At 43.9% G+C, this 24561-nt stretch overlaps 1 protein-coding gene across 1 annotated transcript; it reads right to left on the bottom strand.

The window, feature by feature from the left end:
* Positions 1-3541: 3541 nt before the first annotated feature.
* Positions 3542-22828, bottom strand: LOC311004128 (protein NLRC3-like). Its single transcript, XM_083996076.1, has 7 exons — positions 22466-22828; positions 22296-22328; positions 20376-22170; positions 20006-20266; positions 19758-19914; positions 5632-5668; positions 3542-4204 (listed from the first exon to the last, which is right to left on the bottom strand). The coding sequence occupies exons 1-7, from the start codon at positions 22707-22709 to the stop codon at positions 3648-3650; spliced, it is 3084 nt and encodes a 1027-aa protein (XP_083852202.1). The 5' UTR covers positions 22710-22828; the 3' UTR covers positions 3542-3647.
* Positions 22829-24561: the final 1733 nt, after the last annotated feature.

The following is a 24561-nucleotide window of genomic DNA, read 5'->3' as shown; positions in this document are numbered from 1 at the left end:
CAATAAGAGCAGTGTAAGTGTTATTTTTGAAATGCAGCTGAGCAAGTGTGAAAACCCACTGTCACTAACAATACCAACAATGTGATGTATCTGTTGTATATAAATACACAAACAGAGACGATGTGACAGGAAACCTGTTGATGATACAAGACTGAGACAGTGACGATGTTTAGACTGTGATAGAGAATCAAATCCATGCCAGATTTAATCTGGTCGCTGGTTTGAAACCTTGATAAATACAAATCTTCAAGCTGTTGTTATTGATGCTGCTTTTAGCTGATGTATTATTATTATTATTATTATGGTTATTATAAGAGTTGTGATTGGTTGATCTCAAACAGGAAGTAGCAGCAGCGGCAGTGTCTGACCTCTGCAGCTCAAAGAAGTAAAGAAATAGTTTTTATTCTTCTGTTTTTTGAGCTGGAGTCAAAGTGAAGAGTTTTTACTTTAAAGGGATAGTAGCATTTTTTTTTAAAGTGGGGTTGTATGATCTACAAATAGCCCCTAAGTACTTTAATTGCAGTAGAAGACTCTCTGCACTCCTCCCGTTAGCAACGCCAGCCCATAATAGCCCTGCTCAGAGATTTACAACATACAGTGTTGTGAACAGACCCAAAGAAACGGCCTATTTTCAAGACCTAAAAGAGGTTTTACCTGGAAAGAAATACACAGTTCCATTGTTCACTATAATATAATTTTTTCCAGCCCTTCAAAGTGCAGGAAAAACACAGTAAATCTCTGGGCAGGGCTATTATGGGCTGGCGTTGCTAACGGGAGGAGTGCAGAGAGTCTTCTACTGCAATTAAAGTACCTAGGGGCTATCTGTAGATCATACAACCCCACTTTTAAAAAATGATACTATCCCTTTAATCTCTCAGCTGTTTAATAGATACAGTGCCTCCTCCGGGCCTCCTGGCAGCGTATTTATCTTCATTTGTAAACATTATTCTCATTTTATCATATTTATGACTTAGTTCAAGTGTAAATATCGGTTTTGAGACGATCACATAAGAAAGAACTATATTCACTGCTTTTAAAGAGAACGGTTCTAATCTGAGTTTAATCTCATGATGATGATGATGATGATGATGATGATGATGATGATGATGATGATGATGATGATGATGATGATGATGATGATGATGTGTTGAATGTGAGATGGCTCCAGAGATGTACCGACTGCATGATTTATAAACTATTTTTTCTACAAAAATTAAAATATATATTATAAATGATTGATGTTTTTGTGTGTGTGTGTTTATTTATCTGTGATCTGTAGAGATAGATCATCTGACCCCCCCCCCCCCCCCTCCCTACCTGACAGCACAGAAATAGGTTCATCATGTGAGTGGTAAGAATAGACCTGTGGTTTGTAAATGTCTCTGCTGCCAGTGGGCTCAGTTCAAGGCCTCAGTCCTCTCTGACCTTTGACCTGCTTTATGAGGCAAAGACAAACATCACGGCTGTGGTCGTCTGCAGAAAGCCAGGGAGAAGAACCATTAGAAACACTATAAATAATATTATGTAAGTTTAGTTATAGGGTTAGGGGTTAGGGTTAAGATAAGATCATCCTTTATTTGTACCACAGTGGAGGGGATTTACAAGGTTGCAGCAGCAGACAACAGTAAAGGAAGTATAGCACAGATAATAAAGAGCAACAGCAATAAAAAGAAAGCAGTATTTGTAATAGAGTATGATTAATTAATAATCAGAATTTAAAAAAAAAAAAGTATTACCTACACCTAAATTTGGACTTTAAGATACGATAAGAATTACTTTATTAACCCCAAAGGAAAGTTCATTTATGGAGGTTTAGTCACTTTCTTTATATATTAGGCTAAATATTTTTTTTTTGGATAGTAAGCTTGTATGATGTTATGAATATACCTGCAGTAGCTTTAACTGTGGGCAGGACCAACAGAAAAAACTTTTTTTTTTTTTAGACACTTTACAAAATGCCAGCGAAACAATCCAACTGTTATTCCCACTACAGGTAATTAGCATAAATGATGACAGTCCAGGAAATAAAGTTAAACAGTTTTATTTTTATGATGTAGTTAAATGAAAGACGCTAGCGTTCAGAGTTTTACTGGGGAAACGTTGGCCAATACATGTAATGAAATGATTTTGCCCAAAAATACAACATCATTTAAAGTTACCTGACACGAAATGTGAACTGCAAATCCAGGAGTCGTTGCCAGGAGCCCAGCCGTTTCTCCGGATTGCAGTGATCCATCTTGGTCTCTTTTCTGGTGCTTTAGGTAGCCGCCCAACATGACAAATTGTTCCGCCGGGACACAGGAAGAGCAGTGAACTGAGACACTGGGAGCTTCCGCTACAAACAAGCTTAAAATCCTAGACTTATTTAATTTTTTTCGGAACAATTTCTCATGTCGGGGCTTCAATACAAGAGGGACATTACAGACGAGCAGCATGGAGGTATTTGGATGTTTTTTGGTGTGTCTTTTTGGACGAAGGAAAGTGGTATCCATTCACAACCATTATATGGACAAATACTGCTGCGCCGACCCCCCGTAACTCAGAGAAGCCTCGGAGGACTCTGAAACTTCTCCCAGCTCTTAGTCCACATGAGGGTGAGTAGATAATGAGTGAAATGTGAATTTTGGGTGAACTATCCCTTTAACAACTAGAGAAAAACAACTGATAAACATTCTACAAAGTAAAGTCACACATTGGCAGCAGTGAACAATTTCAGAATAAGACGTTGACGCCTATGGAGAGACATTTTAGTCAAAACTTGATGAATGAATTAAAATCTGCCAGGAAATGAATCTCAAAATAAATCCAGTAATAAATGTCGACATGTAAATGTTTGTTTATTAATTCATTTATTTACTGATTCTTTATTAAAGCAGAAGTGAGTGATATATTTGTGTTAATATAAGTCTTAAATAGTTATATCTTCCAACAGCAATCACTTACATAGAGTGTTTGGACTGAAACACGGGTCTCTCAGTCACTCTGCTCTGCTCTGAGCCGAGGAGAAAACATTTATCGTATCCTACAGTTTTTATCCAATGAGGAGAGAGAACGGCATGCAGGGCTGTGTGTGCAGCCAAGGAACGCCGTGAATGTGGTGACGTAGGGACGAGGACTGTTATGGTGCGTTCAAGGAAACTCGTAACTCGTGTTTTTCCGACCTGTGAAGTCGTACCAGTTCGATCTGGTACGAGTTCACGGGTCAGAAGTTACGAGTGGCCGTTATAGTGACTTTCACAGGTAAAACAGGTCGGAAAAACACGAGTGGGTTGTCTGGAACACTACAAAGTCGTAAGTTGTGACTTGAAGCTGTAATTTACGGTTTCAAAAGCCTGCCTGGAACGCAGCATTAGCCAAAACCACCGGATCGCTTACTTCTGCTTTAATTTCACATCAGATTATTTACATTCATGGATTAAATCAGTTGATTTTTTAAACTCTTCTCAGTGATTCTCGTAAACTTCTTCTTGTTTTTCAGGTCCCAGTGATTTTTCTGTTGCCATGACGCTGATGAGTTCATTATTAAACTGTGTTCATCTCTGTCCTGTGAAGACGACGTGAGTGAGAGACAGAGACAGACGTGTAGAGACTGAACTGTCTGTTCAACAGAGAGAAGGTTTCTGTGACAGGAGGAGACTCTGCTTCACTCAACACAGACTCACTGACGAACCAGAACTGATCCAGAACCCAGGATAGAGAGGTTGAGTGAAGGTGGTGTTGAAGGTGTAGAGGTGGATCAGTGAGTCAGAGGAGACTCTGTAGAAGGACAGAGAGCCAGCAGGACAGTCCACATACACTGCTACTCTGGTAGAGACAGAGGAGGAGGAGGAGGAGGAGGAGGAGGAGGAGGAGGTGGAGGAGGAGATAGGTGTCGGTCTGTTATTGTGCCAGACTCTGTAACGACCATCAGAGCAGATCAGACTCCAGGACTGATCGTTCCCTCCAAACTCACAGTCTTCACTGTTTCCTTTCCTGCTGATTCCTCTGTAACTCACTGATATATAAACCTCTCCTCTCCACTCGACCTCCCAGTAGCAGCGACCAGTCAGACCAGTTGAACACAGCAGCTGAGGCCAGAAGTCAAATCTGTCTGGATGATCAGGATATGACTGATCCTCCTCCACATCTGTTGCCTTCCTGTTGTTGTCAGACAGTTTGATCCTTGTGTTCACTGTGTTTGTGTCGATTGTGAGTCGACAGGAATCTGATGGAGAGAACAAGACACAGCTGCAGTTATTGATCATTGATCAGTTATTGACAGTTTGATGAAGACTCATGAGGTCAGTGATGTGACAGTGTGAAGATGGTTGAATGTGCTGCTTTGTTTCCAGTAGGGATGCACATTTTGAAAAAAATTTCTGACCGATAACCGACACTCGTTAACCGATTATTAACCGTTAACCGATAAGATTACGACGCTCCAATTCTTTTTTTTTGCTATTAAAGGGATAGTTCAACATTTTGGCCCATTGCCATAATCCCTATAGTCATAGCAGTAGGTTCATTACCTTTGTCAGTGCAAGCTGTTTTTTAGAACGGCGGAGCAGAGCCGTGAGCTGCTCAGAGCTACGCTACAGAGGCTCATTATGGGATTTCTTGGTTTCCCTCATCAAACTCATCAAATACACAATCCAACAACTCCACAACGCTCTGGTGGACAAGTTGTGAGCTGCACATTCACCACGCTATGAGATAATAACACAACGTTACCACACAGAGTTGTTTTAGATGGAAATTCATGCAAAACCGCTGATGCACGTTGCCTTCAGGGACAGTTTTTCATCAACAGTCTCTGCATTTCCCTCTAAAACAACTCTGTCTGGTAACGTTGTGTTATTATCTCATAGCGTGGTGAATGTGCAGCTCACAACTTGTCCACCAGAGCGTTTTGGAGTTTTGGGATTTTGTATTTGATGAGTTTGATGAGGGAAACCAAGAAATCCCATAATGAACCTCCGTAGCGTAGCTCTGAGCAGCTCACGGCTCTGCTCCGCCGTTCTAAAAACAGCTTGCACCGACAATTAAAGGTAACGAACCTACTGCTATGACTATAGGGATTATGGTGATGGGCCAATTTGCCAAAATGTTGAACTGTCCCTTTAAATACACACGTGTGCTGTGACAGCTGATCAGTGCCACATCCACTCTGCTCTGTCTCAGGTGATCTCTCATATGGAGGTTAGATCGTCCAGTGTAGAACTGTTTTAGTTACAAAGTGCAGCCAAACACCAGACTGAAGGAGCAGCAGAGCTCCTCTGTGGAGCTGCAGGAGAGCTGCATCAGCCTCCTCTTTTATTTACTTATTTTTTCATTTTTTTCAGCGCCGTTGTTACAGATGATTCACATCTATGTCTGTGTAGCTACATTTATGGTCTGACCTTCCTTCACGGGGGCTGCTGCACATACTGTCAGTCCTCCTGTGGAACTTTTTACTGCAAAATATGACTGAAGGCACGTGGAAATCTGCACGTGTCGACACGCCCCCATGAGTTGACGACATAAGGAGATAATAAATAAATAAATAAATAATGGATAGTATTAATCGGTCAAAGTTCTTGTTATCGGTTAACAGTTAAACGGTTCAACATGTGCATCCCTCGTTTCCATGAATCAAAGTAAAAACAGACTTACACTTCCTCAGACCTGGTGTCAACCATGGGACTCCAGCAGGCTCCACCCTGAAAGGAGGAGGGGGGTCAGAGCAGCACCTTCTCTGTCAGCATGCACACATGGACATTACATGGCTCTCACACACACACTGTTTTATCACTGTGTTCACATGGAGGCTGGTATGTATGGATGAACACTGAGCACAGAGAAGAAGGAGCTGGAGTCTTTATCTAGTGATGATACAGAGCAGGAGGAGACGAGGAGGAAACACTTCATCATGTCTTTTCTCCATGTGATGTCACTGCAGTGTGAGACACACACTTTCACTCTCTGACTCTCAAGCTGCACAAACACACGTCACAGCAAAGAAGATGAAGACACAACAGGTGGAGCTGACCAGCCCAGATATCCCACAATGCACCAGGAAAGAAGAAGTGTGCAGCTGTGAAGAGTGGATGCATTGCAAAAACTCAAAATCTTTCCAAGAATATTTGTCTTATTTCTTGTCAAAATGTCAAAACTAATCTCTTTCCACTTTAAATAAGACTCATCACCTGAAAATGAACTTGTTTTTAGATCATTTTCACTTGTTTCAAACAAATTTTGGTAACACTTTATTTTAAGGGGTCGTTGTTCCTGTGTATCTACCTAATTAATTACAGTGTAATTACCTATGTAACCGTATGTAATAACATGTACTTACATTGTAAATACATAGTGTATTTTGGTGTACTTACAGGTCCTTGTTACACTTGTAATAAGAAATGCCAAAGTGGCCTCTCTCTTTGCACAAGCATTCTATTACAAGTGTAACAAGGACCTGTAAGTACACCAAAATACACTATGTATTTACAATGTAAGTACATGTTATTACATACGGTTACATAGGTAATTACACTGTAATTAATTAGGTAGATACACAGGAACAAGGACCCCTTAAAATAAAGTGTTACCCAAATTTTCACTTGAAATAAGTAGAAAAATCTGCCAGTGAAAGCAAGTTTTTTGTGATTGTAATAAGAAAGAAAAACTTGCTCCGCTGTCAGATTTTTCTACTTATTTAAAGTGGAAAATTTGCTTGAAAAAATTTAAAAAAGTGTCTAAAAACAAGCTACTTTTTAAATGTGATGAGTCTTATTTTAAGTATAATTAGATTTATTTTGACTAGAAATAAGACAAATATTCTTGGTAAGATGTTGAATTTTTGCAGTGTGGTTTCAGTGTTTGATGAGGAAGGAAACACACTCAACACGTTTGTTAGAGCTCAGTGAAACACAGTGAGTTTAGTGAGAAACACTGAGTGTGAACACAACTTGTGTTTGTCTGAAGAAAACTCCCCAGGAAGCTGAAGAATGAGGCTGTGAGCAGGTTTCCACAGGAGCCACAGCAGCAGTGAGTGGATGAAGGAGCTCTAATAGAAACCATCTGATCACAGTGACAGGACGGATCAGGATCTCATGATCAATGACTCTGTTCTTCTCTGCTCTTCACACAGATCAGCTGCAACACACTGACTCACTGAGATCAGTCACATCATGTGGAATAAAGCAGCCGTCCTCAGGACCAGTCCTGAGCTCCATCAAACCTGTCCACACATTTTGACTGGACTTGAAGTCAGAGTCCAGAGGAAGCAGAGAAACTGTAGAGCAGAGAGAAGCAGGCTCAGCTCAGAGCACATGGACTCAGACAGGAAGTGAAGCTCCAGCTGCTGGAGACTTTCATTAAAGCCCCAGTATGCGATTTATTTGGCTTTTTATGAGCAAAAATCTTAGCCTGATGCATCAGCCGCTTATTTCATTACATTTCATATAGCGTCTGAACACGAGCCATAGGGATTCGTTTGCTTCCGGGAGGCGGTTGCTTACATTTGCTTCAACTAATCGCTGCTGCTTGGTGGTCACGTGTGCTATACACCGGTTAAGCTCATAGGTTAATCTTGAGCGCTTGAGTTCAACGTCATCGCCTTCACTTACCCGTCTGTTCGCTGATTGGACGGAGCAAACCGAAACGCATTGCTAGTGTCCTGACTACATTGTTGAGGCAAATGAAATTTGCCGGAACCAGTAGGCGGCGCTAGCCTGGCTACAAAAATCTAATATTGCTTTCATAAATACGTATTTCACTGAAGTGGAATCACACCCGCATACAAACGAAAGCTTTCTCGTACCTTAGAATGAGTTGTTACAAATTGTTACAAATATACAAGGGGGGGTGCACGGAACCGAGGCGGCCATGTTGCATCGCCATTTTTTACGTTCAGTGTCAGCGTGTCTGTAGGTAACCACGGAAACTCACCAGAGCTGTCGGCTCGGGGAGAAAGTTTTCCAGGTAGCGCCTGTTAAAACTGTCACCACCGTGTAGTGTGAGGAAGGACGGAGGCACTGATGTTGCATTCAGGTGCAGTCAGACACCTGAATAACGCCGTCGGCAAACCAACTGGATGTCATTTTACTCGACGAGAGAAAGACGGTAAAACGTGGGTCAGGTAAACAATACGACATCACCATGACAACATATTGTCACACCTGTATTGTTTTGCGTTGTGCTGGCGGACTGTTTGTTTACATAGAGGCTTGTTTATCCTGTTAAATGCAGCGTCTGTTGTCTGTCTGACTTCTGCCCGAGTTCACGTAAACGCAACATCAAGGATACGTTCCGATATGCAACCACACCGCTAGATGGGGGTAAATCCTACATACTGGGGCTTTAAGGAGCCGCTTTGTGGCTTCATCTGATCTGGAGTCAGACGTGTTGGAGCAGCACACCAAGGTTATTATCGTTAACGAAAATTAACGAAATGACGAAAACTAGAATTGAAAAAACATTTTCGTTAACTGAAATAAATAAAAACTATAATCAAATGAAAAAACGATAACTAACTGAAACTGTATTGTGTGTTTACAAAACTAACTAAAACGTATTGAAATTATAGATGAAATTCCCTTCGTTTTCGTCTTTGTCAATTTCGGATTAATAGAAATCGATTCAGGTTATTTCACTCGTGCAATTTTACGTGAGCTGGCACCTCACGGTCTGTCACTTCCCGTGACCAAACGTCCCTTAGAAAGACACTCGGTGTAGGAGCCGTATGTAAGTCTGTGTGTGTTTGGTTTGTGGATGTGAACACTGCATTGGTGCGTGGGTAGGGGTGTGTCACTGTGGGCGTGTGATCCGTGGTTACTTGTGATTGCACTCACCTGGTCTCATCAGTTGGCGTTTGAACATGGCGTGGGGTGAGCCACGGGGGTGAAACTTTCTGTTGACCGCTGCGCTATCACATCATATTGTGCTTCCCTTATTAACCTTGCGCGGACGTTTGTAAGCAGTTGGAGCTTCTGTGTTGCCGTGATATGGAAATAAAGGTGCTTTGAGAGCAAGAGTAAAGCGAAGTGTGCGCGTCAACTATTTCTCCCGTGTTCAGCCCACCGCGGCTGATTGTTTTTATTGGTCTCAGTTTAGCCGCAATAATAGTCAACAGAAAAGTTACCGAAGTGTTGATCCACGGAAAGTTTCGTTTACGCTGGATTCCTGGGATCATTCTGGAACGCTTCAAACAAGGAAGTTGGAGCGCGCAGAGACGCACCAGTTCATTCATCGCCATAGTAGGTTTTCATTTATTCACAAGCCAGCCCGTGCGGCTCATTCATCACAGCTACGGGAGCGGAGGTATGGTCACGCATACACAAACACACACACACAACAGGTAATATTTGCGAATTAGCCTAAATAATTCCCCTGGTAGGCTTTAGCAGTGTAACCACATAAGGTGGTTGTACTCCTTTTTTGTTTTAAGCCGTTTGTTATTTTCGTGTCATCAAGCGGGTGGAGCCATTGGCTCGGGAGTGCCGCCGTAGTTCTTTTTCTAAGACAGTTTGTCTTGTTCAAGACTAACGGTATATAGGTACATAAATACCCACCGCTAGTATGCACAGAAGACTAGGGTGAGTTTAGATAGTTTTCTATAGGCAGTTCAGCGGGGAATACATTACGCAATTGCCTGTTTGTGGATCGTTATCGCTCGTGTGTATGCAAGGCTTCCTGTGACGTATTCATGCCATTAAAGCGCTGTGTGTGATCTATAATGTTTTGGGCTGTGCATGGATGTTTTGATAATTCATAAATGAACATGGATTTAAGTAGATCTTCTTCATGTCCTGATGTTAATGTGGGAATTGAAAAACGAATAATAAAACTCTCTGTGAAAGCATTGGAAAATCAAATACAAACGTTTCAAACAGATCGTCAAGCTAAGGTTAATAAAATTAAAGCCGCTATAAAGAAAATTAAAGAACTTATGCAAAATGAAGATAATGCGCCAAGTGTTCAGTCTCATCTTGCAAACTTATCTGTGTTGCTTGAGGATGCAAGCCAACTTCATGAAGCTGTGATTCAGTTGCTTCCTCAAGAGGAACAAGAAAAACAAAACACCTGGTTCTCGAGTATACTTAAGCATAACAGTGGCTTTATAGACAATGTAAGGGGGTGGCTTTCTGATGCAAGTAGACAATCTAATCAAAGTGCTGCACAAATGAGCACAGATGATGTCCTCACCTCGCCTCAGTTACATCCACCTTACATTGAACCATTTGATGTAAAAACTAATGGAAATGATTTATCTAAACACTCTGAAAATGGTGCGGGGATTGCAGTGACAGTAGATGATGTTGAACCGAGGGACAGCATTTCCAATGTTGTAAGTAGAACCTCAAGGAAAAGAAGTTCAGCAGGAAGTAAGTCCTGTGTTTCATCTACCTCATCAGCACGTATTAAAGCTGAGGCAGACATGGCGGCCCTCCTTGCTCGCCAAAGCCTTTTAAAGGACAAACATGCTTTGGAAGAGCAAGAAGAGCTGCTCAGAAAAAAGAAAGAGCAGCTTGATTTGGATATGGAATTAGCTGCATCAATAGCTAAAGTTAAAGTGTTAAAGGCCTCGGAAGGCTCTAGAGTTTCCAGCATTAAATCTAACGGAATGAACTCATATTTGGAGAGACAACAAAGGAGAGCTCCAAAACTGAATGCTGATGCTGAGACATTTGTGCCTGTGGTAGCTAAACAGCCATCTCAGTATATGCCAATAGGTGACCAGCCACGTTCACATTTGTTGGATGCGAGACCTAAGGAGAAAAGGAATGAGCTGCAGTCACAAGTCACATGGTCAAATGGGTTGGAGCCAAAGGTGCAACAAGGTAAAATACAAAGTACACGATCATGTCATCAGTTTCAGTTGAACTCAGAAAATCCTTTACCTGTGATGCAAAATACCATGGATCATAATCGTTTAATAACAGTCTTGGAGAAACAGAATGAAATTACATCCTTGTTGGTTGAGCAGCAGTCTCTCTTTTTTCTTCCAAGACGGGACATTCAGATTTTTGATGGTGATCCTTTACAATTCCAAACTTTCATGAGGGCATTTGAACATAGTATCGAAGACAAGACGCACAGTGCTAAAGATTGCTTATACTTTCTTGAGCAGTACACCAGAGGCCAGCCCAAGGACCTGGTTAGAAGCTGTCAGCATATGCCTCATGATCAAGGATATGCCAAAGCTAAATCTTTGTTGCAAGAACATTTTGGCAATTCTTTAAAAATCGCTTCTGCCTACATGGAGAAGGTCCTCACATGGTCAGTTTTGAAACCTGAGGACCTGAAAGCCCTGCAGGCATATAGTTTTTTATTACGAGGATGCTGCAATGCCATGGGAGAGGTAGGTGCCATGCATGAGTTGGACGTTACAGCTAATATGCAAACAGTCATTAAGAAATTGCCTTATAAACTCCGGGATAGATGGAGAAACGTTGCCTGTGAGTTACAGGATAAATTCCATCGCAGAGTGACCTTTTGTGACATTGTTGAATTTATTGAAAAACAAGTAAAGATTGCAAGTGACCCACTGTTTGGAGATATTCAGGATTCTCAAACAGCAGTAAGAAAGGATGTGAGGAATTATAAATCCCAACCTTATTCTAAAGCAAAAGGAAGTAGCTTCGCTACCACCGTCGCTACATTGGACAAAACTGTCGAGGCCAGTATGAGGAGGGAAAGGGCCTCAGCTGTTGTAAAGGTTTGCTTGTTTTGTGGTGCTGGACATGCCCTGGATCTGTGTCGTCTATTGGAAAGGAAGTCACACAGTGAAAAAATGTCTTTCTTGAAACAAAATGGGGTGTGTTTTGGCTGTCTGTGCATTGGGCACAGGAGCAAAGATTGTCGTAAGCGTCTTTTGTGTAAAGTATGCAATCTGAAACATCCTACCATGTTGCATATCCATTCTAAGGAAAAGGAAGCTGTTTCAGAGCAAGCTAACATGGGGCCAGAGACAGCTAACAGAAGGGCTTTAATCTCAGTACAATCTAGCGGGCTTACTGGGGCCGGTGATCGCGACTGTACACTCTCCATACTTCCTGTTCAAGTGAAGTCGAAGAAAGGAGATGAAACATTGATCACTTATGCCTTCCTGGACCCTGGGAGTTCTGCATCATTTTGTACTGAAAGGCTCATGAACAAGCTGAATCTCACAGGGAGAAGAACAGCTATTCTCCTACGGACAATGGGTCAGGAGAAAGCTGTCGATAGTCACATTGTTTCAGACCTGGAGGTAGCTGGATTGGACACAGATTGTTTCTGTGAGCTGCCTGACATATTCACCCAGAAAAGCATGCCTGTCCTTCAAGGTAACATTCCTCGACAGGAAGACCTTCAAAGATGGCCACACCTGGAACATGTGAAAATTTCGGAGATCAATTCAGGGGTAGATCTTCTGATTGGTACTAATGTTCCTATTGCTCTAGAGCCATGGGAGGTTGTTCGGAGCACGAATGGAGGTCCATACGCAGTCAAAACTGTGTTAGGCTGGACTGTAAACGGTCCTCTCAGAGGAGACTTCGGCAGTGACGCTGCTTGTATGCAGCGACATGCCACTGTCAATAGGATTTCTGTTTCAAGACTTGAGGAATTGTGGGAGCAGCAAACAAAGGCCGATTTCCCTGAATGTGCACAGGATGAGCAGCTTGGATTATCGAAAGAAGACTGTCATTTCATGAAGTTGGTCAACAAGTCTGCCACATTGGTGGATGGTCATTACAGTGTTGGTTTACCTTTGAGACAAGATGATGTCAAATTGCCTAATAACAGAACTGTTGCAGAACAGCGTGCTCTGAGTCTCAAAAGGAGGTTTAACAGGGACAGCTCATTCCATGCTGACTACACCAACTTCATGGGTGACATAATTTCCAAAGGTTATGCTGAGAGTGTCCCAGCCGGGGATCTGGAGCGCTGTGATGGTAGGGTATGGTACATACCTCATCACGGTGTGTACCACCCACAGAAGAGAAAGATTAGGGTGGTCTTTGACTGTGGAGCTTCATTCCGGGGAACATCTCTAAATGCCCAGCTCGTCCAGGGCCCTGATCTGACTAGCTCGCTGGTGGGGGTCATAACCAGATTCCGAAAGGAGCCTGTAGTACTAATGGCGGACATTGAGGCTATGTTCCATCAGGTCAGAGTACCACGTGTTGACACAGACCTCTTAAGGTTTCTTTGGTGGCCGGATGGAGACCATGGCCAGGATCTGGTGGAGTATAGAATGGTTGCACATCTGTTTGGCGCCACATCCTCTCCAAGTTGTGCAAGTTTTGCTTTAAGAAAGTGTGCAGATGACAACAAGGAACAGTTCAGTCCAAGGTCAGTTGATTCTGTGTTGCATAATTTTTATGTTGACGACTGCCTTGTGTCTGTTGGTTCAGAAGAGGAGGCAGTCTCACTTTATGAAGAATTATGCGCGCTTTGTGCTAAAGGAGGCTTCAAGCTCACTAAATGGATTAGCAACAGACGTGCTGTCATCGCTGCCATACCTCAACAGGAAAGAGCTATAGAGGTGAAGGATCTGGACTTGGACAATGACATCTTGCCTATGGAAAGAGCTTTAGGGGTACAATGGTGTGTCCAGTCAGATTCATTCAAGTTTAAAATCACGCTCCGGGACAGACCTCTAACAAGGAGAGGGATCTTGTCCACTGTCAGCTCTATTTACGATCCTTTGGGATTGCTAGCGCCCGTTGTGCTATCCGCCAAAAGGATTCTTCAAGACTTGTGTAGGCGACAGCTTGGTTGGGATGATGCCTTGCCCCTCATTGTGGCCCAGGAGTGGAGGGCCTGGCTAAATGAGTTACATCGGCTCGAGGAGTTTAAGGTCGACAGGTGCTTAAAACCTCTCAACTTTGGGGAAGTTGCTTCTGCTCGGCTCCACCACTTTGCAGATGCGAGTGAGGATGGGTATGGAACCGTGACCTACCTGTTGCTGCATAACATCTGTGGACAGGCACATAGTGCCTTTATAATGGGAAAGGCACGTGTAGCTCCATTGAAATCGATCACCATCCCTCGCATGGAGTTAACAGCTGCGGTGGTTGCGAGCAGAATGGATAAGTTGTGGAGGAAAGAGCTGAAAATGCCGCTGCAGGAGTCCATTTTTTGGACTGACAGTACCTCGGTATTAAAGTACATCAGGAATGAAACATCAAGGTTCAAGATATTTGTTGCAAATCGGGTCTCAGAGATACTTGCCTCGACTAACTCATCTCAGTGGAGATATGTGAATACATCCAGCAATCCTGCAGACTTGGCTTCAAGAGGAGCCAAGGTTGAGTCCTTCCTAAAGAGCGATAGTTGGGTGTCTGGGCCTAAGTTTCTTGTCGAACCTGAAATGAAATGGCCAATAACTCCTGATTTGTCAGGAAATGTCTCTTCAGAAGATCCTGAGATCAAGACTGTCATTTCTGTGAATGCTATCCAAGCTAATGAGCAGGTGGACATCATTATGAGCTTTATGAATCATTTCTCTTCTTGGATCAGGTTGAAAAGGATGGTGGGCTGGCTTCTCAGGTTCAAGAGTTGGCTGTGGGATCTTGTTGGAAGGAGGAAGCAATTGAAAGCTGTTCTTGTTCAATCTGGCCTGGATGAAGAACAGCTCAAGAAGAAGATAGAAGAGGAGATGCGGAGTGTCAAGGCTCGTGCTGCCCTCGGGCCTCTTTCACTTGAAGAGTTTGACAGGGCAGAAACCGCAATTCTCTGTTTTTGTCAAAGGAAGCGGTTTCCAGAAGAGATAACTAGTTTGCAAAAGAGAGAAGGTGTGAAGAGGACCAGTCACCTTTGCAAGCTTGATCCCATACTCGAAGGAGGTGTTCTAAGAGTTGGAGGCAGACTTAGCAGAACAGCCATGCCGGATGAGGCAAAACATCCGGCTATATTGGCCAAGGATCTTCATATTTCTGACCTCATTTTACATCATGTACATCTGCAGACAGGTCATGGTGGGCGTAACCACATGTTGGCAAAGTTACGCCAAAGATATTGGATTCCTGGTGCGAGCATTGCAATAAGGAAGACTTTATCCAAGTGTGTTGTCTGTCGTAGATTACATGCTGCCCCAGGACATCAGCGCATGGCAGATCTTCCCCAAGACAGAGTGTCACCTGATGAGCCTCCATTCACCAGAGTGGGAGTGGATTGCTTTGGACCGTTTGAGGTCAAGCGGGGAAGGGGAACAGCGAAAAGGTACGGTGTAATTTTTACATGTCTTGCGATGAGAGCTATACACCTGGAGCTGGCATCGTCTTTAGACACCGATTCCTTTGTGAACGCCCTTAGACGGTTCATTGCAAGACGTGGTCAGGTGTTGGAGTTGCGTTCCGATAATGGCACGAATTTTATCGGAGCTGAGCGTGAATTGAGGGAAGCTGTCGGAAAATGGAACCATGCCCAGATCAATGACACACTCCTTCAGAAGGGAATCAAGTGGATTTTCAACCCGCCCACTGGTTCACATCACGGCGGAGTGTGGGAGCGATTGATTAGATCTGTGAGGAAAGTGTTGAATTCTGTCTTGAGAACGCAGAATCTGGATGAAGAGTGTCTCTGTACAGTCTTTTGTGAAGTTGAGGCTATTATTAATAGCCGCCCTATAACCAAGGCATCCACTGATCCAAATGACTTAGAAGCGCTGACCCCGAATCATCTGCTGCTGCTCAAGTCCAAACCTGCATTGCCACCAGGAGTGTTTCAAAGGGAGGACATATACGCTCGTCGACGGTGGAAACAAGTGCAGTATATGTCCGACTTGTTTTGGAAACGCTGGGTCAAGGAGTATTTGCCCCAGCTTCAGGAGCGCCAGAAGTGGCAGAGCACCAGACGAAACTTCATGCCAGGGGATGTTGTGATCATCGTGGACGACTCGGCTCCCCGTAATTCATGGCTTACTGGAAGGATTGTGCGGGCAGACCCTGACAGAGGAGGACTTGTGCGTCGGGTCCGCATTAAGACTAGGAGCAGCTATCTGGACAGGCCCATCACCAAGGTGTGCCTTCTTCAAGAGGCGGAGGAGTCAGAAGAGCTGCATGGACTCTGAATATGGACAGTTTGTATTGACTTGGACATTTGTGCACGTGAATGGACTTGGACTGATTTGTATGATTACCGGGACTATTTGCCATAAATCGTAGGTCATGGGTAAGAGATATTTTTGAGTGTGATGTTGATATCTTGCTAACCTTAAGTTTGGTCTCCTACATGTTATAATTGTGTAATTATTGCCTTAAATAATTAGGGGCCGGAATGTAGGAGCCGTATGTAAGTCTGTGTGTGTTTGGTTTGTGGATGTGAACACTGCATTGGTGCGTGGGTAGGGGTGTGTCACTGTGGGCGTGTGATCCGTGGTTACTTGTGATTGCACTCACCTGGTCTCATCAGTTGGCGTTTGAACATGGCGTGGGGTGAGCCACGGGGGTGAAACTTTCTGTTGACCGCTGCGCTATCACATCATATTGTGCTTCCCTTATTAACCTTGCGCGGACGTTTGTAAGCAGTTGGAGCTTCTGTGTTGCCGTGATATGGAAATAAAGGTGCTTTGAGAGCAAGAGTAAAGCGAAGTGTGCGCGTCAACTATTTCTCCCGTGTTCAGCCCACCGCGGCTGATTGTTTTTATTGGTCTCAGTTTAGCCGCAATACTCGGGGTTATGCTTGCAGCGCTCTATGGTTGAAATGTGTGTGTGCGATGTTTATCCTTGTATTGATTAAACCAGACGTGGTCCAACACGCGTGCTGAAGCCCGAACCAGACGCGGCCAGACTCGGTCCAAGCCCGCGCGACCGATTAGGTTGACCTGACAGGCCCGTTGAGAACTGAAATGTAGCAGCCCATACAGATCCTTGAACATCTGGGAGCTCAGAAGAACAGACAAGCTGCCCACTCCCAGAGAGCAGAAAGACTGTGTGTGTATGCGTGCGTGCGTGCGTGCGAGTGTGAGAGAGAGAACCAACAGTAAAATACCCCACACACACACACACACACACACACAGAGGCAGTGTGTGAGTGAGTGAGATTTTATATTATTACACCTATTTGGAATTTTATTTTAATTCAAATGCCTCATCCTGAACCAGTACTTTAACATAGAAAAGCTAAGCACACCAGCATCAAGCTGAGGTGGAGAAGTATATTATCAGCTGTCTGGCTCTGTGCACTACCAGATAAAAGTGCACTTTAAATGTCCAAAACATTTGCTGTGTTCACTTTATGCTACTTTATGTCAATACAACGTGCAAGGTAGGCTACTGTAGACCTATTGTTACTTTACTGCACTGGTATGTAAAAAAACTGCAGTAAATGAACACATTTGTTAAATGGTATCTTTTGAGTTTTATTACACAATACTTCCTCTGATCTTTTTGAATCCTTCAACTAACAAATAACCCAAAGTATGAAAAAAACTAAAACTAATAAAAACTAAACTAAAACCAAGCGTTTAGGAAAAAATAAAAACTAACTAAAACTAGCAAACCCGCTCTAAAAACTAATTAAAACTAACTGAATTAGAGAAAAAGAAGTCGAAACTAAATAAAACTAAACTATAATTAAAAATCCAAAACTATTATAACCTTGCAGCACACACACAGTCTGAAAACAGCTGTTTGACCACACACACATTCAGCCACAAACACTGATTATTACACTGTTCACTACACTCACTGTCTTCTGATTGACAGCTCCAGGCCTCTGGACAGTGAGGACATCTGGATGTCACACTGTGATTTACTGTCTCCTCAACACAACAACACATCTCATCAGGACAAGACCAGGATCTCAGAGAGACTGAGCTGATTATTGATCATCAATATCTGACCAGACAGAGACCTGATGGTGTCGCCTGGTTTCTGTCTCTCATTTCCTCCTTGGTTGGAGACGCTGGGAGACGAATGTCTCTGAGCAGTGGACATGCTTTGATTCTTGTTGCTGTGTTGTTATTAGTGTGTCCACTAGGGTTGTTCGGTATACCGGTACTAGATTGGTACCGGGGTACTGAGGCATTTAAAAAGGTACTATACTGCGCTTAGATGGGACCGGTACTTTCATTTTGCGCCGCCGGCAGCGGTGACGTCGCCGCGTGAAGTCGCCGCATTGTAATTTGAAACGAGGCGAGCGAGTGAGCGAGTCACAAACGAAGCAAGGTGCTTTTTTTTTTTATTACCGTTACAGCGCCACCTGTCCATGTGCCTGTGTTTGTGTGTGTGTGCGCCGCGCGTGCGAGAGAGACTCTCTCTCTCTCTCTCTCTCTCTCTCTCTCAAGAGCGCTACGCGGAGATTAATTAACGGAACGATATCGCGTTGATGGAAGAAAAAAGAGTCAATTTGTGGCTTGGTCTTGATTCTGTGACGCTGCACCACACATTGGTCTACATCAGGTCTACATATGGGAAACAATAGGTGTGTGTTTGAGTGTTTTCAGACCTCAAATAATGCAGTTGATATTCATTTTTAAACAGACCACTAATGATTTAATTTAGAGTTCAGATTAATATAGATGGAAATTTCTATTTTAATCATGCAGCAGATTGTTTATTGATTTACTGATTATTTAGCTACTTATACTATTGATTTAATGATTATTTAGCTACTGATACATATAGTTCTAAGATTTTCTATTAAAATAAAGTAAATAGTGAAATTTTTTGTGTTCTCTTTTTATTTGGAAAAGTACCGAAAAGTATCTAAAAGTATCGAAAATATTGGTATCGTGACAACACTAGTGTCCACACTCTACAGGTGTCTACAGTCTCTGGGACTGTTCAGGTCAAACACTCTGTTGGTTCAGGAGCAGTTCAACCAGCTGCAGCTGAAATGTTTCCTGATACACTCTGAAATAAAGTCTGATCCAAACATCTGGAGAGACTCAGAGCACAGCTGCCAACAGCTGCTTTCATCACTGACATCTCTTCTCCTGAATATGACACAGTGAGTCATGATGAGACACTGAAGTCATCATGAGGAGAAACCATAGACTGTAAAAAGAATGGACGTAGCACCCGTGACGTCACCCACTGCTTTGGGGGAGTCTGTTTTGTGCCGCTACTACGGGGGTTTGAACTGCGCCATGTTGGATTCTACTTGCCATTTGGAGCGGTGCGGCGGTTGGCCGGCCGAGAACCCGCCCACTGGCCTCGAAGCAGCGGTCTCCGGACTCCGGTCACTCAACGTTAATTGGCCAGAATTTTAACCTTATAACAGTAAAACGGTAGAGTTTTTAAAAAATTCACCCCCCTCAGAGTGTGTGCGGGGGTAGAAACTATCGGTTGAGACCAAAAAAATGAAGTGTACCAGGCTGTAAATAGGTTTTTTTAAGCTGTTAAGTCGGCTATTTTAACATGGGGCTCAATTGGAGTTGCTCCCTTCTGGAGCCAGCCCCCAGAGAAAGCCGAGGGGATTGCAGTTTTTTTAACGCGGAGGTGAGCTTCACTTCTCAGACCGACAACTGCCCCCTTGGGAGAAACTTCAGATCCCAGTAGTTCATCACTGTGACTGATGAAAGCTGCACAGCTCATGTTTGAAACACTCTGAGATTTTGGCTTCAGTATAAACTGTGTTGGGACGAGTCAGACTGAGACAGAGGACGTCAGTGGAGTGGGCGGAGCTTCACTGTGGCCTACACCACCTCTGGATATGGTCTGTGTGATGGGATCTGGTGTCATCAATGCATGGATCACCTGAGACAGATACCAGGTGTGAACGGGGCCATAGAAAATGTTCCAGCTCCTCCTCCTCTATCAGACAGTGTGTGTGGCTGCAGAAGCCTCTCCATACCTGAGAGAGTCCAGTCTCCAGTCTGGATCCTCCAGTCCAGCAGACAGCAGCTTCACTCCTGAGGCTCCTGGATGGTTGTAGCTCAGGTCCAGCTCTCTCAGATGGGAGGGGTTGGAGCTCAGAGCTGAGGCCAGAGAAGCACAGCCTTCCTCTGTGACCAGACATCCTGACAGACTGAATACACACAACAACACTCAGGAACCCTCTGTCAACACCTGCTGCTGTGTTCAAGTGGCATCAGATAAACAGCTGGATGGATCCTCACCTGAGAGTCTCCAGTCTACAGTGTGGACTCTCCAGTCCACCAGACAGCAGCTTCACTCCTGAGTCCTGCAGGTTGTTGTTACTCAGGTCCAGAGTCTCCAGTCTACAGTGTGGACTCTCCAGTCCACCAGACAGCAGCTTCACTCCTGAGTCCTGCAGGTTGTTGTTACTCAGGTCCAGGTGTCTCAGACTAGAGGACTGGGAGCTGAGGACTGAGGACAGAGCTTCACAGCTTCTCTCTGAGAGGTTACAGCTGCTCAGTCTGAAGAGATGATCATGAGGAATTAAAGAAGAAAGGAATTTATTATCTGTTCTGTTGAAAGATGTATGTACTGATGAATAAATCCAACTATCTCTACACTTACACTTACATAATTTTGTTAGAGGCTTTGACCACTGGCAGCAGCCTCAGAAGAACCTCCTCTGAAGCAGAGTATTTCTTCAGGTCAAACTCATCCAGATCTTCTTCTGATGACAGTAAGATGAAGACCAGAGCCGACCATTGAGCAGGAGACAGTTCATCTGTGGAGAGACTTCCTGAGCTCAGGGACTGTTGGATCTCCTCCACTAGAGAACGATCATTCAGTTCATTCAGACAGTGGAACAGGTTGATGCTTTTCTCTGCAGAGGGAGTCTTTTCAATCTTCTTCTTGATGTACAGGACTGTTTTCTGATTGGACTGTGAGTCACTTCCTGTCTGTGTCATCAGACCTCGTAGGAGATTCTGATTGGTCGTCAGTGAAAGACCCAGGAGGAAGCGGAGGAACAAGTCCAGGTGTCCATTTGGACTCTGTAAGGCCTCGTCCACAGCACTCTGGTAGAAAGATGCTGATTTGTCTCCAAACACTTGAGACCACCAGGAGGTTGTTTGTTGTTGTGACATCAGGTTGAGTCCAGATTTGAGGAAGGTCAGATGGACATGAAGAGCAGCCAGAAACTCCTGAACACTCAGATGGACGAAGCAGAACACCTTGTCCTGGTACAGGCCGCTCTCCTCTTTAAAGATCTGTGTGAACACTCCTGAGTACACTGAGGCTGCTCTGATATCGATGCCACACGCTGTCAGGTCTGATTCATAGAAGATCAGGTTTCCTTTCTGCAGCTGCTCAAAAGCCAGTTTTCCCAGAGACTCAATCATCTTCCTGCTCTCTGGACTCCAGTGTTGATCTGTCTCAGCTCCTCCATCATACTTGACCTTGTTCAGTTTTAGATGAACCACCAGGAAGTGGATGTACATCTCAGTCAGGGTCTTGGGCAGCTCTCCTCTCCTTTTGGTCTTCAACAGCTCCTCCAGAACTGTAGCAGTGATCCAGCAGAAGACTGGGATGTGGCACATGATGTGGAGGCTTCGTGATCTCTTGATGTGGGAGATGATCTTTCTGGCCTGCTCCTCATCTCTGAACCTCTTCCTGAAGTACTTCTCCTTCTGTGGGTCAGTGAACCCTCTGACCTCTGTCACCATGTCAACACACTGAGGAGGGATCTGATTGGCTGCTGCAGGTCGTGTGGTTATCCAGAGGCGAGCAGAGGGAAGCAGGTTCCCCCTGATGAGGTTGGTCAGCAGCACGTTGACTGAGCTGGACTCTGTCACATCAGTCAGGATCTCAGTGTTGTGGAAGTCCAGAGGAAGTCGACACTCGTCCAGACCGTCAAAGATGAAGACGACCTGGAACTGATCAAAGCTGCAGATTCCTGCTTCTTTGGTTTCAGAGAAGAAGTGATGAACAAGTTCCACCAAGCTGAACTTTCTCTCTTTCAGCACATTCAGCTCTCTGAAGGTGAAGGGAAATGTGAAGTGTATGTCCTGGTTGGTTTTGTCTTCAGCCCAGTCCAGAGTGAACTTCTGTGTTAAGACTGTTTTCCCAATGCCAGCCACTCCCTTTGTCATCACTCTTCTGATTGGTCGGTCTCTTCCAGGTGGGGCTTTAAAGATGTCTTCTTGTCTGATGGTTGTTTCTGGTCTGTCTGGTTTCCTGGACACTGTTTCAATCTGTCTGACCTCATGTTCCTCATTGACCCCTCCAGCCCCTCCCTCTGTGATGTAGAGCTCCGTGTAGATCTGGTTCAGAAGGGTTTGGTGTCCTGCTTTAGCGATGCCCTCAAACACACACTGGAACTTCTCCTTCAGCTTGTTTTTGAGTTTAGGCTGGCATTTGTGAAGAGCTTCTGAATGAATAAACAACAGATAATAGGACAGTAAGGTAAAGGTCCTCGTAACAACAGGTCATAGTCATGGTGATGACTACAACCGTGAAATGTGACATCCCCTCACAAAAGGTGCTGAACTTTACCTGCTGCTGCTGCTGCTGCTGACGGGTCTTGTCCTGTTGGAGGAAAGGGAATCATTAATCATGAGGAGTAGCAGGACCAACCCAGTTGACTTTGTCCTCTGTGTGGAAATAGTTACAAAGCCAAGAGATTTAACAAAGGTAAAACACTGGCTGCACTTCCCATGACTGACCTTCATTATTTCTCATCTTCTTCAGAATGAACGTCGCCACCTGCAGAACATTCTCAGTAGTGTACATGCCGACCATCAAGTCCACCGTTTTCTCTCTGCTTGCATCCTCCAGCTTACACTTTGGGATGGCAGGGAAACCATCTACTAAGTCGGCATTCTGCAGGTACCACTGGAAGCTTTCCAGCTCTGCACTCCCCAAATTCATCAAAATCCGCAGCAGCTGCTCCTTCACAGACATCGCCATCTTTGTTGTCTGTAAGAATCAGATCAGTGACACTGTTTCACTAAGACTGATACCACCATTTATCATGGTAAGGGATGTGACTCTATTTAGTGCCATCACATCCCTGGTTTGTTAATTAATACTTGTAATATTTGTAATATGTTTGTTTATTACTTATACTTAGTATTTAACACTGGTAGGATAAATCTGAAATGTCTTCCATCTTTACACAGGACAAACATCAGTGTGACTCACAGCAGTGATGGCCAACAACAGACAGAAGGTATTTCAGTGTTCACTCAGACACAGTCTCATCATTTTGACCCAGGTAGTTTTTTTTGTGTGTGAAATAATTCTGTTTTGGTGTGCATAAATTAAATCAAGCATCCAAAATAAAACTATGATATAAAAATTGTATGAATTGACTGTGTATATATGGACTTTCAAAAAGCTTTTGACGAAGTCCCACATAAAAGATTACTTGTGAAGAAGATCTGACGGTTTAGATGAGTAATTGGTGTGATACCTGTTTATTGAAATTAAATCCAGAAAAATGTAAATATCTGCAACTTGGAAGAGGGCATAACAACTGTGTTAACTATCTGGTTGGAGATATGCTTGTCCATAAAGTAGAAGAGGAAAAGGATATAGGTGTGGTGGTTAATGGCGCATTAGAATTTCAAAAACACATGATTAAATAAAAATAACTAATTCAAGGGTGGCCATGATAAAACGGACCTTCACAAACTTAAGTAAGGAAATTGTTTTACCATTGTATAAAGCTCTGGTGAGATCTCATCTCGAATTTGCAAGCTCTGTCTGGTGTCCCTATAAAGTAAAATATATTGAAAAAATTGAAGCAGTTCAGAGACGAGTAACCAAATGAATCCCAGGGAGGGATATGATATGAAGATATGGAGAAAGATTAAGGCACTTAAGACTGCCAACCCTTGTCTATAGGAGGTATAGGGGTGACATGATTGAGGTGTATAAACTTGTACATATACGATTCTAGCCTCGTAAACCAGCCGCTCCCGGAAATGCAATTCATTTCATTCTGAGGGAGAGTCTGGCCTCATCCCCATTCTAAGCGTTTGGCCTGAAACCCTCAGAAGGCCGAGCCAATCAGCGTCGCCGCTGTGATTGACACAGCACGTTGGCCAATCAGGGACCGAGTGGTGCAAAGCCCTGTCACTACACCAACTTGCTGATTGGCTGAATGGGGTTGTCTGTCAACGCTACTACTCCCGCCTAGCTCCCGCCCACCCCAAACGCTTACAGGGGGGATGAGGCCAGACTCTCCCTCAGAAATGAAATGAAATGCATTTCCGCGAGAGGCTGGTTTACAAGGCTAATACGATTCCAAAGTGGAGCCGGTTGTTAGTTTTTGGAATAATAGGTATGAACTAAGAGGTAATAATTACAAAGCGAGGGTATGAATTTGTTTGTTGTTGTCTTTTTTTTGTTTTTTGTTGTTGTTGGGCATCGGAGTGAGTGCAGTGCGCTAATCACACAGCTGTCGGTGAAAAGACGCAACACCTGTCAAAGCCGCTGTCACCAGAGATGGGGACTCGAGTTTGCGACTCGAACTCGAGTCGCACTTAAGTCGCACCCACAGAGACTTCAGACTTGACTTGGACTCGTGTTTTGAGACTCGTGAATAATCTTTTTTTTTTTTGGCTCGTGCCTCCCTCCTGACAGGACGACCGACTATCTTTTTTTTTTTTTGCCTTTAACACACCACTAGCAGAGCAGCGCCACATGGCCGGTAACGTTATTCAGATGGAGGTTAGATCTTCATATCGAACTCCTACAGAGTGCAGCCAAACACCAGTGTCTAAAGAGAGAGGAGCAGCAGAGATCCTCTGACAGC

The sequence above is a fragment of the Trachurus trachurus genome (assembly GCF_905171665.1).
Source record: "Trachurus trachurus genome assembly, chromosome: 21".
NCBI lineage: Eukaryota > Metazoa > Chordata > Actinopteri > Carangiformes > Carangidae > Trachurus > Trachurus trachurus.
Note: the sequence above shows the minus strand (reverse complement) of the source record. Positions and strands in the feature narration are given on the sequence as shown.